Genomic DNA, 18,266 nt, shown 5'->3' on the forward strand with positions numbered 1-18,266 from the left:
GGATATCCAAATCGATGCGTTACCAATTGCACTGACTCTCAATAATCTAGCAAATAATATATCCCCTCGATTATTTTCGAAAATGTTAGCCGTTGGCTAATACGGCGATATTATTCCGAAAAATGCGTATCCTTGCGTTTCTTTAATGTCATTACAATAACTGCACACTTCCATTTGGACGGGAGTGCAAAAAGCGAAACATGCAATTAAAGAGGAGTACCAAAAACTGGAATCAGCAAAAGCCTTCAGAATTCTGTTATGAATTTAGCCTGGATCCTTTGTGGGTTAAAGCCGTCGTATTTGAAGACGAACCTCAGGCATGGAAATGGGTGTGATTTGGAATAGACTATCGGGATCTGTTTTCAAGAAACCATATGTAACAGCAAAATTTTTGGGCGGGGTCAAGTTGACATGCGTAAGAATCGTCGCATGCAAAAAGTAAATTCCTCTCTATCTCTGTATTAGATATGCACCAGGTGTTAGCAATTTTGTAAATAGTCTGATGGAGAAACCTCTATCCAAGTCAGGTTCAATTCCGGAGCTTCAATTCTCAGCAAGAAACTTACTGAGTACATCACTTGCTCTCTGAAATTCCTGCTCGTTTAAAGGATTGCCTCACTGACTCCAGTATCTCAGGGCTTTAAAGTGCCTTAGGTGGACTTCCAGTTTATTGCCAGTGTTCTCGCACTGCAAGGTTGTTGGCCTAGCAATGAAAATGCGGCAGCATCATAAATTTTACATAGGTAAGCTGCATTTTCAATATGATCCTGTGAGTTTAAATGGCTAAAAAGTTATCATATATGAGACCGTTTTGAGTGGATCTCCTGGCTCCCCACAGTTCCATGTGAGCGTTCCAGTCGCCAGCGACCAGGAACTTGGGACCAAACTCGTTGAAGAGACTGGGAAAGCTTTCGGACACAAGAAAGCAAAAGTGACAATTTGGGGGACAGTTGATCGCCTGTACTACTACTTCGACACTAGACCTTAAAATCGTGTAAATGAAACGTCTGGCATTACTTTATAAACACAGCAAATCCGCCACGTATCTGTTTGCTGAGTAAAAATCCGGAAATTCTAATATCCTTGAGCAGAAGTTTGTTTCGCACTACATAAAAATTAGTTGGTGACGGGTGAAGAAACCTAAATTTTGGATTTTGTCCTCAACTTATGCCCAAAGACTTTCGCCACTTTTATCTGTGCCTCACAACTTTGATTTATTCCTAATGTTGTTTTTATCGCCTTTTCCAAGCGATAATCCTAATTTCAATAATCTCTTTAGACCCCATCTTGAAACCTGCTTCGGTCAGCGAAATTGCAGTTCAGTTTCCGTCCGCATTATCAGCCCCGCCTTTTGACTGTTGTTGCCCGTCGCAAACAAATTTTTGTGCCCTGTCTTTGTCTGGCATTACTTGCGAGCCAGTGGCTGCCATATTGCTAGCAGATCTTCTGCTAATAGATCTACATCGAAATTCAATTTCACCACTCCTTGTGAAAAAAAAATGTTTCTCATGATTCCTTCCCAATTATTTGTGATCCCAAAATTTTGCCCCCCTCACATGATTGTTCACGAGGTTAACCCTAAAAAGCGAAGTTAGCTTTTCTCGGTCAACCTTCAGGCCCCTTCGATAAAAAAAATAAATTTGTCTTCAGATCTTTTCTCTATTCGGTATCAGAATGTCAGAGGCCTTACTTCTTAACTTAAAAATCTTTTTATAGCTAGCACTTCTCTTGATTCGGATATAATCGCATTATCTGAAACATGCTTAAATTCAACGATATTTGATTGTGCAGGATTTCATTGTACATAGAAAAGAACGGCCGACTTGAGGTGGTGATGTATTAATCGCCGTTAAAGCCTTTAACAATTCGGAACCTTCTTGTTTTGCTGCGCCTACTGATGCTGAGATTGTCTCAGTTAAAGTTACTTTCCCTCCATGTGCTATTTATATCACCTGCTCCTATATTCCGCCTTTTTCTGAAATTCAAGATTACTTGAATCATATAACTTGTATCAAAGAAGCTTCTAGTAATGAGCCTGATAATTACTTTCTGATATCTTGGTCAGTAATTACCTTATACCTTCAGCACAGCATGACTGTGCTTGCTAGGTTTTTCGTTGTTTCAAATCAATTCAATTTCTAATCATTTGAATAAAACACTTTATCTTGTATTTGTGAACAATTACCTTAATGCCAATGTGTCCAGGTCCCCTCCTCTATCTTTTCCTGAGGATTCATAACATCCTACTTTGGCGATTGCAATGCTCAATTGTAATCATAATCCTCAGTGCCCAACAAGCTCCGCCGTTACTTTCGCAAAGGAAACTTTTCCTTACCCAATCAACGTATTCATGCAACTAATTGGTTTTTCTTATATGACGTGGTTGAGTTGAATACTGATCCAAATTTTTTTTATAACACCCTTAATTCCTTTTTAGATGATTGTATTCCCGGTTCAAACCCAGTTTAATAAGTCTGGGTTGACTGTTAACTTGTCTAAATACTCCATAGCCAAGTCAAACTTCGTTTTTATGAATTGTCAATGCTATAAAAAGAATAATCTAACTCGTTGCGAAAGGCAAATTACTCAAAATCTGAGTAAGTTTTATAATATTGAGAACTTGAAGCGTAAAACTTAAATTTTGCCATCCTCTTTTTCTCGCGGTATGGATAAGGCAATGAGTCAACTTACTCCTCTCTTCGCCCCAATAACATGTCTCACTCTTATGTTATGTTATTTCCCATTCCTCCCTCCTTTCCCTGTTTCCCTATTAACTCTTTTAAATATTCTTATTCTCCTGGGCCTGACAATATTCCTAGTTTTCTACTGGAGAAGTGTCCTATTTTCCCTTATTCAAACCATATCTAAAGGAATTTAATCTATGCCATGAATCTTCTGTCTTTCCATCTCTTTGGAAAGAATCTTATATCGAAAGATTGAAAGTCTGCTTCAACAAATTACAGGGGGATTTCTAAACTGTCCGGTGTCTCTAAATTATTTGAAAAATTGATAACTTTGACTTTGTCGCATGTTTGCAAAGCAGTTGTCTCCCCTGCACAACATGGGTGCGAAAAGAATCTTTCAACTGCGACCAACCTTCTAAAATTATGCTTTCTTACATCACTACTAACTGAAAGATGATTTGAATTAAATTGTGCAAACTGTATGTTTATGACCTTTAATCGCTATACAATCGAAAACAATAATAAGGACCTAGGGGTTTTTTGATTGTAGGCTCTTCAATCTGCAAATTGCTACCATTATTACTGAAGCCAAAGGTGTTCTTGGGTTTATTGGTCTAAGGAGTTTAACGATCCCTTCTACTTTTTGCCTTACGAAGCTTAAGCTGGGATCCCAATCTTCGGTTACCACCATATTCCAGTAGGCTACTACTACTGAATCTTCCCTCTTTAGCCAACCGTAGGACAATCCTCGGCGTTGTCTTCCTACATAAGGTAATTATTGCACTCATTAATTCTCCTTCTCTTCAATTCTCTGCTCCCTCCAAATAATTCTACCTACGTACTACAGACTACACATTACACAACACACGTCGTGTATTATGCAATGATCATAATAGATTGTACATCATGATCTCCATTGAACTCTCTCTCGTTGCTATCAGGATATCTTAGAGAACTCACTGACCATTTCCAGCTATGAGTAGTGGCATAGATTGCCGGTGGTTTCATATCACTACCTCTATCAACTTAACATTAAAGCCTTTATATTTTTCATACCTTTTTTTCTCGTTCTTTTTTAACTTAGTTACATTCTAAAATACTATTGTTACTTAAGATTATTTTAATTTTAATGTAAGAAATCTTTTGTCACTACCAATACATTTCATCTTAGCAGTAGACTCTAATAACGTCACTTACAAATTTAGCTGTGAAAAGGGGCACAGCTGGCCGGTCCATCGTGTCGGTGATGAAAATATAAATATTTGTATTCTGGTTTGGCTTTTAGTTTTTACCTTTTCTATTCTAAACTATTAAATACTTGTGTTGATTTCCGTTTGTCGACCATTAACAAAAAACTAAATTGTATGAGCCGTGGAGTTTGCGCTGTTGGCGTTCCAATTCTCAACACTATAATGGTCATAATGAGGAGTAATATTATTGACTACAGTAGACTGCTTCATGGGATCAAGAATTTTGATAAGCAGGTTAGCATAGTACCTTGCAATAACATCATTTGATCTTATTTACCGAAAACTGGCTAAAGCGGTCTGCTTGAAATGCAATCAAGAATTATACCGTATTATCATTTGTATAAAATGAGGCAGAAACTTTTATATGTGGGCCCATTATCAACCTGAGGTCTTACCGAAGAGTTTGATGTAAGGCTAAATCAGATGATTGGAAGTGGATGGCAGCTCATCATTATTTTTATGTGATTTTCTGAAAGGTATAGTAGGTCTGGTTGATGGTGAAATACCAGTTACAGTTTGTATATCAGCAATATTATTATTTAATAAAAACTTAAATTACCTAAATGAAATATTTATATTTTATATGATATTTATTTTGTTTCCCTTGTTGACATTTTTTGTTTAAAATAAAAACAAAAACTAATTTTTATTTTTGCAAGGGTAATTCATCGTCGGCTGGTCGACGAATTGCGAAAAAAATACCGCCTTGCTACTTGTGCACACACACACAAAAATTTATTTCGGTAATATGATATCAATGAAGGCACTGCGAGTATGTCTTCTCTTTCGAGTGAGCAATTATGCGAAATTATTAAAGGGCTTGGCCAGTCCATGTGTAAAATGGCTATTTGCCATGCTTGTCGTTGGTAAGGGCACCTGAACGTTGGTATGTGTCAAATCAAATTTGACAAGATTTTAAGTTTTGTGATTCCGCACACAAATGTGTTCGTTTGTCGTGAGACAGAGATATTTTCTTTAAAATGTGTGAACAGTCAATTAAAACAGATGAACTGCATTTGTCGCTCGATTGCAAGGGGTTCCCTTGTTGTCATTTATCGTGTTTTGATTATTCGGCTGTTTGGTATATCTATGCATTGTATGGTTAGTGTTATTAGAGCACACTTTCTTTTCTTTAATTTTACTCTTTTCAAATAAATCACGAAACCATAATTCATAATTTGGGATATGAAACATTAATTTTTTGAAATCTTTCAAAAGGATTGAATTATTGAATTTAATTACTAACCACGTTTCTAGGCCAGAAGTGTGTGTATTTTATGGTTCCATCACAGTGGGAGATTCTGCTTCTAAGGGGCGGTGAAAGTGTTGCGTGCTTCGCAGAGTCCTGATAGGATTATAAAGTCGTCACGTTGTATGACGTTCTTAATGTTGAAAAACTATATGCTCATGGGATTCCATCCGCAACTAGTAGGAAATATGATCGCTATTGACAACGTCATCCACATTAGCGCGATATCCCCATATATATATATATTAAAGCTAGAGAGTATTGTACGTAGGCCATTTTAGTGCCCACGAATTACGATCAACCATAAATTTCCCCTTTTTTTCAAGCGATAAAAAAAATCTATATAAAAATCTAGTTTTTTGAACATTTCTCTCAATTGATCTATGCAGATCAAGTATATATTGTTGCTAGAGTTTGAGCAAGCGAGCGTGAACTGCTTCTGATTTTGGTTGAAGAAAGTTTAAAGTATTTGCAAGAGTCCCGAATAGAGCATTCTTATTGGTTTTTATATTACTTTAATTATAGCATTTACTTATTATTAAGCTAAATAAAAAAACTTTTTTTAAAATAGAGAAAAACTTAAATATACACTTGGATACCTTTCAATAATACACTCTCAAATACTGAAGGTCATTTATTTGCCGATATCCGCAACAACACGACATATGTATGCGTAACTTCGCGAGTTTTTCTACTCTGTATTCCCATATGTATGCATCACCATATTTGTGCAACTTAATGCAACAAGACAACAGTTAGAGAACGCTTACATATTTAATTGATAAAGCTTATCAATTAATTAATAAATTTATACATAAATAAACTTCTACTTTATATGTAACTAGCAGATATTGCCCGGTCTTGCCCGTAGAAAGTTGAATACCACAAATATAAGATTTTACATTGACACCAAGTACAAATTAGACTTATACTTCGCGTTAGCGGGGGTGTTACCGACTGTTTATCCGCGTTAGCTGATAATGAAAGATAGAACCGATTACGGAACGAGTAGTTTATTCTACCAGGCGGACGCGCTCTGGTGTATATGAAAATCAACACTAAAACTAAAGACAATTGATTTTTAGAGCTAGACTTCCGTGTCCGCAATAGTGCTGAGCTTGCCTCTCGTGTGAGCCTCATATTACGGGCATCTCCAACGAGGCTTCTGGCCGATATGACGCAGTGTCAGCATCGTAGGCCAAGTGACCGAACTGGAGTTCGTCGGCCTAGCCAACCCAGCTGGACTGCGAAGTGTTTCTTGAAGCATGGGCGTCTTCGGCCGTGACAAATGTTGCCAGCACCTGTGTGTCGCGGGCTTCTCGTCTTTTCTCATGCGCTCCCAGAGGAAGATTGAGCCGCCGATAAACTCGAAGATTCATATTCCAAAGAATAATGCCAACGTTGCTGGGCCACTAAAGCTAGAAGCAACGTCGTCCTTATCTGCTGGATGACGTGCAGATTCTGCTTATTCCGTCTTCGACAATCGTAATGCGTTCCAGTTGGCTGGGCTGAGATTGGCAGTGGGCGACGCTTCCTGCATGTAAGCTACGAGCGCAGGTGTCGCGTGTCGCGAGTTCGCAAAACGTCGAATAGGATGTTGGGGCGCAATTTGTGACAGCTAGGGTATAACCTACATCACATTCCGCTAAGATGCTGTCTGAGATTTGCAAGACTGTGTGATTATGTTCTACGGGGAATATTTTGATTTGCTTGCATATGAACTTAACTCTAGGGTATTCAATAACGCAGTGATGCTATCAGACTGAAAAATCTTAATATTAGGTACTTCCATAAAGCTAATTAGAAGGATATCTGTCAGTCGTTCATTTAGAATAGACTTTAAATAAGCGTGATCTAAGATGTTTGGATTTATTATCTTTGCCTTATCAAGAGTTATTGTGAGCATAAGGTTCTGAATTTCGGTAATTAACATTTTGTTCCTGCCCAAAAGTGTATCGTAAAGATGACCGGTATCAATCTGATCCTTCTTTTTTGCTTTAAGGATTTTGTTAATGGTGTTAGTCATACGGCTTATCTGATTCTGTGTTCTGGTGTTGATCACAACCTGCCTGTGATTTGACTCTATGAGTTGTGATTCGGACCATTCTGGACACACCCAGCATAACGTATTCAGAGGCCAATATGTTTCTGAGCTTGTCGAATGCGTGACGATGGGGTTCATTGAATTATATGATAATCGGTCTTAACTAACTAAGCCGTTTTCAACCTTGAGGATACTAGAGAGTGGCTTTGCAATGGAAACGAAGTCTTTCACTTTCGATCAAGGTTTTCGGCTCAACGAACCTTATGGCCTTGAGCTTTTCGGGGTCCGTTCTTGTGCCTTCGTCAGTTACAACAAAAGCTGGGAATTCAACGCTTGTCTTAAAAAAATTCAAATTTTCTTGAGCCACTCTCATGTTTGCATTGATCAGGCTTTTTACGACCCAGTCGACTTGATCTGTTTCGTTTTCAGAGAAAATAATCGTCATAGACATAGCAGGCCTTGTCGATTTGTTCGCGCAGAACGTCATCAATAGCCCTCTGAAGTATCGTACCTGCGTTTTTGAGTCCAAATGGGAGTCGACAAAACACATTCATTCATTCATTCATTCACACATTGAGGTCTTCACTTAATCGCATTCTAAAAGCAGACTTTGATGATATTCGTACTTTATCTCCAGTGTTGTGCATCATCTGGCTTTCCCTAGATATGCTAAAATCATTGAAATATCTGGCATCGGGTACTTGTCAGAAATAGTTTTTTCGTTTAGTTTCCGAAGCCATTAACCATCCGTTTTTTTTATTACCCATCTCATTTGTTCCCTTTTTGTCGACCACGCATATTGGATTATTATATGGGGATCGTGACCCTCTGATAATGAAGTTCGTTAGAAGATCTTCTATTTCACGAATCCCAAAGTCGGCTACTCAAATTGGATATGTATATAGCTATGTAGCTATATAGCTATATATATGGGCTGGTTATCTGTTGTTCGAATTATGGCTATTACAGATGTGTTATATGGCAATGTCTCGTTAGAATCAGCGAAAGCTTTAGCTCCGCTTTCGACCATTTTAACAAATTGACAATTGTGTTCTGAGGTGCGTTATAAATTTTTGTAAAATGAAAATTTCTACATCATGGTATTGTATCTTTTCTGATAAATTTCCAAATATATTTTCGTTGGTTTTTAAGCTGATGACAGCGTCTATCAGTGTTAACAGATATAGACCGATGACACCGTCGAAGGTTGTTAGTGAGTTTGGCAAGAAGAATGGGCTGCTTACGCCAAATATTCTTAACAAGCATTTTTGTGTGATATTATTTGATCCGTGAATGGAATGGATCGTGAAGGTGGAATCTACAGGGACTACGATTTTTAAGCCCGGGAAGGGTTTGATGTAATTTTTGGTCGCGCCCGTGTCCATTAAGAATTTCATCGTTACCCCAGCTACATATCGCTGTACGAATGGCAGCAGGGATCTTACACTTAAAAATTAATATCATCACCGTCGTACTCGGACTCATCTTCTATTTCTTATGCTATTTCTGACGCCATATTGTCCTAAGCATCGCACTCTTGAGCTTCTTCTTGACAAAATGGTTTACCCTTTGCCTTCTCTGCCCGGAGAATCGCTCAGAAATATTTGCTCTTTTTCCTGCCCGCGGATTTATGTTCTGCCTCGCCGAACCTTGTTGTTGCTGCTGGGCAGTCGGCTACCTGAGCCCGGAAATGGAATCGTCTACATCCATTGGCTCTGCGGATTCTAATACACGTTTTTATACCCTTGCAGAGGGTGTTATAATTTTGTCGTGAAATGTGTAACGCATAGAAGGAGACATCTCCGAAGCCATAAAGTATATATATTCTTGATCAGTATCAACAGCCGAGTCGATATAGCCATGTCCGTCTGTCTGTTTCTATGCGAACTAGTCTCTCAGTTTTAAAGATATCTTTAAGAAACTTTGCAGAAGTCCCTCTTTCTGTTGCACGCAGTACTTATGTCAAAACCAGATGGATCGGACCACTATATCATATAGCTGCCATAGAAACGATCGGTCGAAAAGTAGGTTCTTGTATAAAAATATTTTTGTTTATCAAGATATCTTCATCATTTATTAGTTTTACTATGCTCCTCATATATATGCAAACTCCTATTAAGATCAGACCACTATATCATATAGCTGACATAGGAACGATCGGTCGAAAATTAAGTTGTTGTATGGAAAATTTGCATGTTTTTCACGATATCTTGACCAAACTCGGCATTTATTTGTTTTACTATGCTCCTCATACTTCGGTGAAAATTTGTTTGTTTTTCAAGATATCTTGACCAAACTCGGCATTTATTTGTATTTCTATTATCCTCATATATGTATATGCAAAATCCTATTAAGATCGGACCACTATATCATATAGGAACCATAGGAGCGATCGGTCGAAAATTAAGTTGTTGTATGGAAAATTTGTTTGTTTCTCAAGATATCGTGACCAAACTCGGTGGAAAAGTAGGTTCATGAATGAAAAATATTTATGTTTATCAAGATTTCTTGATCAAACTCGGCGTTTATTAGTTTTACTATTCTCCTCATATATATGCAAAATCCTATCAACATCGGACCACTATATCATATAGCTGCCAAAGGAACAATGGTCGAAAATTAAGTTGTTGTATAGATATTTTTTTTTTATCAAGATATCTTGACCAAACTCGGCACTTATTAGTTTTACTATGCTCCCTCCATTTATGCAAAATCTTATATACATCGGACTACCTATCATATAGCTGCCATAGGAACGTTCGGTCGAAAATTAAGTTGTTGTATGGAAACCTTTTATGTTTTTCAAGATATCTTACCCATACTCGGCATTAACTAATTTCTATCGAGAGGATGGCAGAAATGCAACAGCAGGTTTTGGGTAGGCAACAGCAAATGAACACACCACTGAAGGTGCTAATCTGGAATGCCAATGGCATTTCAGGTAAACTACTAGAGCCGGAGGTACTAGTACAAAAACATGCGATCGCAACTATTCTGCTGTCAGAAACTAGAACCAGCAGTCCTACTTTCCTCAGAATCTTTGACATCGACTCGTACCCTGTACACTGGCCTTAAAATAGCTCAGCTAGTGGCGGCTACGCTGTCCACCGGAGTAACTTGGTTCACTTCCCGCAATTGAGCATTGCTAATCGTGTTTACCAATATTCGACTGTGAAAGTCTCCGCTGAATCTGGTAACGTGGACTTTGGAGCAGTCTATTGCAGGTCAAATGAGCAGACGTCGACTGATGACTTCAGATATCTGGTGGGAGGCGCCTGGAATGCACACCTTCAACTAGCTAGCAGTCTAGCGCATCGTCAAGCGAAGGTACTGGCCACGGGTAGTCCCACAAGATACCCGTACGGTAGCTAAGGCACTCCGTCTTGGACTTCGCCATCTACCAGGGGATCCCTGAACAGCTCCTCTCAATCGCTGACAATTGGGACCTCCCGAGCGACCGCCTGGCCTTGAAAGTTACCCTGGAGAGCAGGGCCAGGGTGGTCAGCGCAATACCGAGGCTGATCGACGCACGCACTGATCTCGGTGTCTTCCAGAGACAGATGAGTGAAAGTATTCACCTCAACACCAAAATCTGCACTGGACGGGATGTAGAGGACGCCATCGAGCTGTTTAACGCAAAGATTCGCACAGCAGCAGCCGAAGCCACCTCCCCACCAGTTGCCAGGCGGCTGGACAATGCTGGCAACGGGCTGCCCGCAGACATAGACAACCTGCTCAGGATCAAAAAGCGGAGCAGACGCAGATTCCAGACGACACAGCATCGGTGGGACAAGGCGGATTGGCGAAGAGCGGAGCGGCAACTCAAGGAGACCCTTCGTAGACACAAAGACGCATCCTTCTCTAGAAGGTTGGAGAGCATGGACTATACCCATGACTCAGGATACTCGCTCTGGCGAGCAACTAAAAACCTGAAACGCCAACCCTGGAGAACCGTTCCCCTTCTTCGCCACAATGGTAAATACTGCCTTACAGACGAAGAGCAAGCTGATACCTTCGCCAGCCACCTGGAGGAACGGTTTACACCTTTCGATCTGGCCACCCCAGAAGAGCTCGATGAAACAACGCGAGCGTTGGAGACATCGCTACAGATGTCACCACCTATCGGCCCCATCCGCGTGGAGGAGGTGATCAACGTCGTCAAAGTCCTTCCCTGGGCTAAAGCACCGGGCTATGATGGAATATGCCACACCACTCTGAAGGCCCTACCAATGCGCGCGCTCCTTTTTATAACGTTGATCTTCAACGCCATATTAAGGACGCAACACTTCCCTGCCCAGTGGAAGTTAGCGAGGGTCTATATGATCCATAAGTCGGGCAAGCCGGAATATGACCCTGAGTCATATCGGCTGATCAGTCTCCTGCCTTCCTTGTCGAAGGTCTGGGAATGACTGATTGTCGCCCGACTTTCAAGGCTTATGGATCACATGGCCATCCTTCCTGATCACCAATTTGGATTCAGGGGAGGGCATGGCGCTGTTGAACAGGTTCACAGAGTGATTAACCATATTCTTAAGGCTTACGACGACAAAGACTACTGCTATGGAGTCTTTGTAGACGCTAAGCAGGCCTTCGACCGAGTCTGGATTGATGGATTGCTCCAGAAAATCAAGATGAGTCTTCCCGCCCCCTTCTTTCTACTTCTGCGCTCTTATCTAATGGAGCGAAAGTTCGAAGTCAAAGTTGGAGCAGCAATCTCTCCTGCCCCCAAAATGAGGGCGGGTGTCCCCCAAGGCAGCGAACTGGGGCCCTTTCTCTAAAACTTGACACCCCCACTCCGGGTGAACTACACGAGTTTGCCACCCCAGGCAAATACTTGATGGCAACATTTGCCGATGACGTGGCAATATGTTACTCCGCCCACTGCGAGTATGAAGCCACTGACGGGGCCCAGGAATACATCCACTTGCTTGAGAGCTGGACACGCAGATGGAACATCAAGCTCAATGTCTCGAAGTGCCAGGCGGTCAACTACACACTGAGGCGTGGCAAGGCTCCAGCAGTCTGGATAGATGGTAGCCCCCTTCACCCTGGCAGAAGCGCCAAGTATCTTGGAATTGTACTGGCTTAGTTTTCGGGCGCACATCGACGGCCTTCTTAAGCAGTGTCGCTATAAGATGGCTAAGGCCAACTGGCTACTAAACCCCAACAGCCCATTGCCACTTCGCTGCAAACGGGCAGTTTACAACGTCGTGGTGGCACCAACTTGGAGATACGGTATTCAGGTTTGGGGCATTGCATCTCGGACAAATCGAAGACGGATTCAGACACTCCAAAACTTGGCCTTGCGCCTAATTTCCGGTGCTGACTGGTACGTCAGAAATTCTACCTTGCACAGAGACCTCAAAATGGAGACCATAGACAGCCAAGTCGGAGCATTCGCCAACCGATACAACGAATACTTGCAGCGACATTGCAGCCGGGTAGCAAGAGACCTCGCTGGGAGGTGTGTAGTCAGGAGGCTCAAGAGAAGATCGTTCAAGGACCTTCTCCAACCACGACATAGGAGACGCCCCAGGGTCCCCCGACTACCTACGTGAGGATGCAGCCTTACTCAAAAAAGCCGCCTTTGACGTTTGTCCACGATAAAGCCTGAGGACTCAACCAGGCTTGGCGTAATATCACCTAAGCCAACTGTGTTGTAATAAAAATGTATGCTATTTTTGATTCAATACAATAAACAAACAAACGATCGGTCGAAAATAAAGTTATTGTATGGAAAATTTGTTTGTTTTTCAAGATATCTTGACCAAACTCGGCATTTATTTGTTTTACTATGCTCCTCATATATATATGTAAAATCCTATTAAGATCGGACCACTATATCAAATAGGAACCATAGGAACGATCGGTCGGAATTAAGTTGTTGTATGGGAAACTTTTTTGTTTTTCAACACATCTTAACCATACTCGGCATTAACTAGTTTCCCTCTGCTTCTTAGTTACGGGCATACTACTTATGAGCATTATGAATAGGTTGGGTCTGTAAGGGTTTTAAATTTTCGGCGTGCCAAAGATAGCCCTTCCTTCTCGTTTTTTGTTTTAAGTTTATTGGTTTTTTTCTTTTAAAATCTGATCTACGTTAACAAAGTTGGATTTTTTTTATTCTAAATTGAACGTCTGACTTATAAGTTTTTTCTTTGAACTATTAGTGCTCTAGCCTTTTCTCTGTTTGTCTTATCGGGATTTTGGTCAACCTGTCCTCGTTGCTGTCTTGGTTTTTCGTCTGTTGCCCGAAGAGCTCCTGCGGCTTCGGTGTCTAGTGTATCTCAAAATCCAAACTAAAACTAAAGACAATTGATTCTTAGAGAATGCCTAGAGATGGCGAAGCTGACTTCCGTGTCCGTAATAGCGCTGAGCATTCACCTCGTGTGGGGTCTCATGTTAGCAGCAACGAGGTTGCTGATCTATATGACGCAATGTCAGCATCATAGGCCAAGTGACCGAATTGGAGTTCGTCGTCCTTGCCTTCCCAGCTGGACTGCGGAGTGTTACATGTTAACTTACACGCCCGTGGAAAATTGGTATCCACCCATTTATCTGGACCTTCACTTCTATTTAAAAATATGTTTAAAGTGCATGCACTTTATAATAATGAACACAAAAGCAAGTATTATGCAAGATTTCCACAGTTGGGAAATTCCAAATTGGTTGAAACACGTGTATATTTAATTTTAGTTTAGATATTTGTAAATAGTTTGAAACCGATTGGGCAGAACTTATAAGTTCGCCTTTACAACGTCTCACCCGCATTTATTATCCAAGAGGGACGTTTATTTTCGAAAGCTGTGATACAAGTCTCAAAATAATTTTCGCAAAGATCTTTAAAAATTATTTTGAAGCCGATCGAATTTTAAGCAAAAAATATCATATGAGCCAAATCTTTTTACCTCGGATTGAAGCATCGTTCGGAAATTGAGTTTTGTATAAACAACTGCTTTGTTTTCCAAGATAACTTGACCAATCCTGTCACTGTGTTGCTACATACAATACTATCCTTTCAACATCTATATACTTAACATATGGATCTGTCTTTAAGAAGTTCAGCAATTCCGAGCCTTACAATTTCCTCACATATCTGAAAAACCGTAAGCTTTAATTCTACAAGGGTTTTTTAACTACGAGGTTCCGAAGATAGCCGTTCTCTCGTGTTAATTCTCTAATCGCAAAGTGAACAGAAAGATTATATTTGATTTGTGCAACATACATCTTGCTTTTCATCCCTCTGTTTTTATGAAACAACATTTTTTGTCGGTACTGAAGCTCGAAACCTCAAACATAATTTTTTGTCATGCTACTGTCCGTGATACCGGAGACTACTGATAAGCTCTTTTATTATCGAGCCAAAAAATATTGCGGACTCGCTATAATAAAATAAAATCATATGATTAATAACCGCTAGACTAGCCAATATTTAATCAAATTTTGCTTATTTATTGAAATTTAATTAACATGTTCCTCCTATAACAGTGCATTATCAAAAAATTATTCATGCGGACCTAAAACCCGGAAATTTACTACTGACAGAATGCGGGCATGTCAAAATTGCAGATTTAGGAGTATGCAATGAGTTTCTTGGAGAGGATTCTATAATGAGTAATGGCTCAACAGGCGGTACACCAGCTTTTCGTGCACCCGAAACTCTCGCTTTGGGCAAGGTATGTAACATCAGAAATATGAGAGATGCACTTGTTTAATAAGGCTTTCATTTCCTCAGAATGTGTACTGTGGTCGTGCAGCGGATATTTGGGCTTTGGGAGCAACGTTATATTCTTTGATTTTTGGAAATGTGCCATTTATAGCGAACTCCATACCCATGTTGTATGATAAAATAAGAAATGACGAAGTGGCTTTTCCAGGAACCCCAGAAATAAGCAGTGATTTGAGAAACTGCATTGCTCGAATGCTTGAAAAAGATCCAGCAAATAGAATAACTTTGCCACAATTGAAGGTACACAAGAAGATACAAAAGAAAAAAATAATATACCTTAACAATCTATTCACATTTAATTTTAGATAAGCTCATGGGTCACCAGTAATGGGTTTTATTCTTTACCAACTGAAGACGAGAACTGTTGTTTGGTACAAGTAGACGACGAAGATATAAATTCAGTTGTCCGCAGTATTCCAAAGCTGGATACTCTTATATTAATCAAAACAATGCTAAAAAATCATTCCTTTGGAAATCCCTTCATGAGGGATATTTCCGGTAGAGCTCCTCAACCGGGCGGTTCCAGATTCGACAAATTTATTCAAGCTGGTAGATCAAATTCAGCACCAGGCTCATATTTCGTGGCATTGGACAGGTAAAATATACATATAATTGTATTGCGAAAGAATATTCATATAATTATTTCCAGAGAGCCATCAATGGACGGTGTACTTCCAGCGTTGACTGAACATTGCTCTATCCAGAAAAATAATGAATTTTAAATAATTGAACAAATATATATCATCTAATGATATAGATAAGAACAGGGACCGAAAATAACCAATTATTATATACACATTTTTAGCTAAGAAATATTAATATTAGGGAAATTTTATTAAAAATACCTAAGTCGGCATTTCGCGAAATTCCATCCACATGTGTAAAATAATCGCGGAAAACGGTTGTATTAAACTTTTTTGCTTACCATCCTGTCTGGGTTCAGAGTATCTCCTGGATGGGAACTCTAGACTAGAGGAATTTTACATATTTTTCATGTTTATAACAATGTTCTGATTGTATAATTTAAAGACTCTGGGTTTTAGCAATTGTGTCGTAGTGCAAATCAACTATAGAGATAATCGATATATAAGTTTCAATCGTAAATCAGAATTATATACATTCATTCAACAGCCGAGTTAACATAGTTATGTCCGCTTTTCCCCCTGCCTGTTTCTATGCAAACTAATTTTTCAGAATTATCGTTATTAAACATTTCATAGGTCCGTCATTCTGTTGCAGGTAGTACATTGTCGGAACCGGGTGGATCGAACTATACAATTTAGCTCTATACGCAGAGTCGGCTAGAAAAAATGTTATGTTTTTTCAATATATCTAAACAAAGCTTTGTAATTATGAGCTTTTCAATGCTTCTCACATATTTGGCAACCCAAAAGCCTTTATTCTACAAGGGTAGTTAATAATCCGAACGCCGAAAATAATTTTTTTCTTGTTCTTTATATAATTGCATTTAATTGAAGCCTATTTTGAGCATTCGATCGGCGGTCTGTCGTTTTGCTTTTTGAAGCCGTCGAGCCTTTTATATGATTTTCTTTGAAGTAGAAATAGACAAAGGGAGTATTTCAATGGATACTCCAACATCCTACCGGCCTTTCAATCATTTTTAAAAATATTTGTGAAAACTAATTTACGGAGTTTTTACATTTTTCGAAAAGTCCATTCCAATTGGATGGAAAACGCGGCTCAAATGTTGAATGGACAATATTTCGGGTGTAAGCTCATTTGCTAAGATATTTGTGAAAATTTATTTGAAACGTGTTTCAAACTCTTTAGAAAATTCAGCCCTCCTGGGTGGAAACTATGAGTCAAAGGTTGTATGTGAGAACATATTTTTTAAAAACTCATACTGCTAGTGTGGAATATTGGGGGAAAACAATTATAAGCAACTTTTTTGTTTACCATACGATCGGCATTTGATTCATTTTCAAAAATATTTTATGCAATTTTATTTGATATGTATCCCTCTTGGATGGAAAATTCAGGTCAAAGTTGTATGAAAGAAAACTTGTGTTTCGGCTTCAAGCTTCACACTATAATCTTATGTGCTTCAAACTGATTATTTAACTTAAAACAAATGGGTTAAATAATAACATAATCAAGGTAAATTAAAAGAATCTTAAGTAAAACAAAATTATTTTTTTCCGTAAGTACTCACCTTGAAGGGATTATCGCCAAGGGCGTTCAGTCATTATAATAGTTATTTAATGCTTTATAAATCAAGAACTATGGTTAAAGCTTTAAATTTTGTATTTATGCTTTTAAGGATTACGTAATAAATGCTTGCAACATTATATTGAAATGTTTTTTCGAATGGTTTGGATCTTAAATTATTTGGTGCCACAGGAAACTCGTTTAAAATATTGTTTTTTTTTTTAGCTACTGCTTTTATGTCATCTCTCCAAGCACCCACAGATATATTTTTATTAGATAAAATTATAGCAAAATATCAAAAGTGTTCTAAGCCCGGGAAAAAGTTTAAAAGTTTGCAAATAAATATACATTGTCAATATTTATACACTGAACCCATTAAAAATGGGTAAAAAGGCTAAAATGTATTTGAGAAAATGTATGTAACAGGCAGAAGGAAGCATATCGACCCCGTAAAGTATATATATTCTTGATCAACATCAGTAGCCGAGTCGATCTAGCCTTGTCCGTCCGTATGTATGAACGCAAGCATCTCAGAACCTATAAGAGCTAGAGACTTGAAATTTTAGCCCGCGCAGATCGAGTTTGTTTCTTATATTCGATAACTTGCCCATTTCTAAGTAATCGGTAAAAATCGATATCGAAATCCTAAATAATAAGAGCTAGAGTCACCAAACTTGACTTGTAGCTTCTAGAATAGTATATATATATTTAGTATCTTTCATTTTATAGCTATCACTACCTCCCCGCTACTACCTCATAGCTATAATTCAAGTAAATAAACGAATTTATGCTGCCCACCAATATAAGCCACAATTTAAATGCAATTGACTTTTTGAGAATACACAAAAATTCTATGGAAAATGTAAAAAAATTTCATCAAGATCGGTTAAGAATCACAGAAGTTATTTAAGAAAACGTGATTTGGTTTTCCTCGTATCAGCGACAGCAAGCGCAAATTCCAAAAATTTCTGTATACATTTACTCGCACACATTCATCCGCGACTGCTCAACAGCATTGCAATTGTGATTGTATTGTTTTCTGTGCTGCTATTTTAATTAGTTTTATTTTTCATCAAGACTCTTTTATTGATGTGGCTGTTGGGTAAAGGCAGCAGCAAGTAATGCGGTGAGTTGCGAGTTC

The 18,266-nt window shown here is 39.0% G+C and overlaps 1 protein-coding gene across 5 annotated transcripts in view; it reads left to right on the forward strand.

Annotated features, from left to right (window-relative positions):
• Positions 1-17,265, forward strand: part of LOC135432602 (calcium/calmodulin-dependent protein kinase kinase 2) — a 49,127-nt gene extending 31,862 nt beyond the window's left edge. For all 5 annotated transcript variants that reach the window (XM_064688312.1, XM_064688319.1, XM_064688344.1 and 2 more), the window contains 4 exons: positions 14,716-14,903; positions 14,963-15,196; positions 15,262-15,551; positions 15,606-17,265. In XM_064688312.1, coding sequence (XP_064544382.1) covers positions 14,716-14,903; positions 14,963-15,196; positions 15,262-15,551; positions 15,606-15,678 — 785 coding nt within the window. In that variant the 3' untranslated portion in view covers positions 15,679-17,265. The remainder of the gene's footprint in view (positions 1-14,715; positions 14,904-14,962; positions 15,197-15,261; positions 15,552-15,605) is intronic.
• Positions 17,266-18,266: the final 1,001 nt, after the last annotated feature.

This window comes from Drosophila montana, unplaced genomic scaffold, assembly GCF_035044405.1.
Source record: "Drosophila montana isolate Dmon_TW-CO22-7 unplaced genomic scaffold, ASM3504440v1 contig_1498_1, whole genome shotgun sequence".
Lineage (NCBI taxonomy): Eukaryota > Metazoa > Arthropoda > Insecta > Diptera > Drosophilidae > Drosophila > Drosophila montana.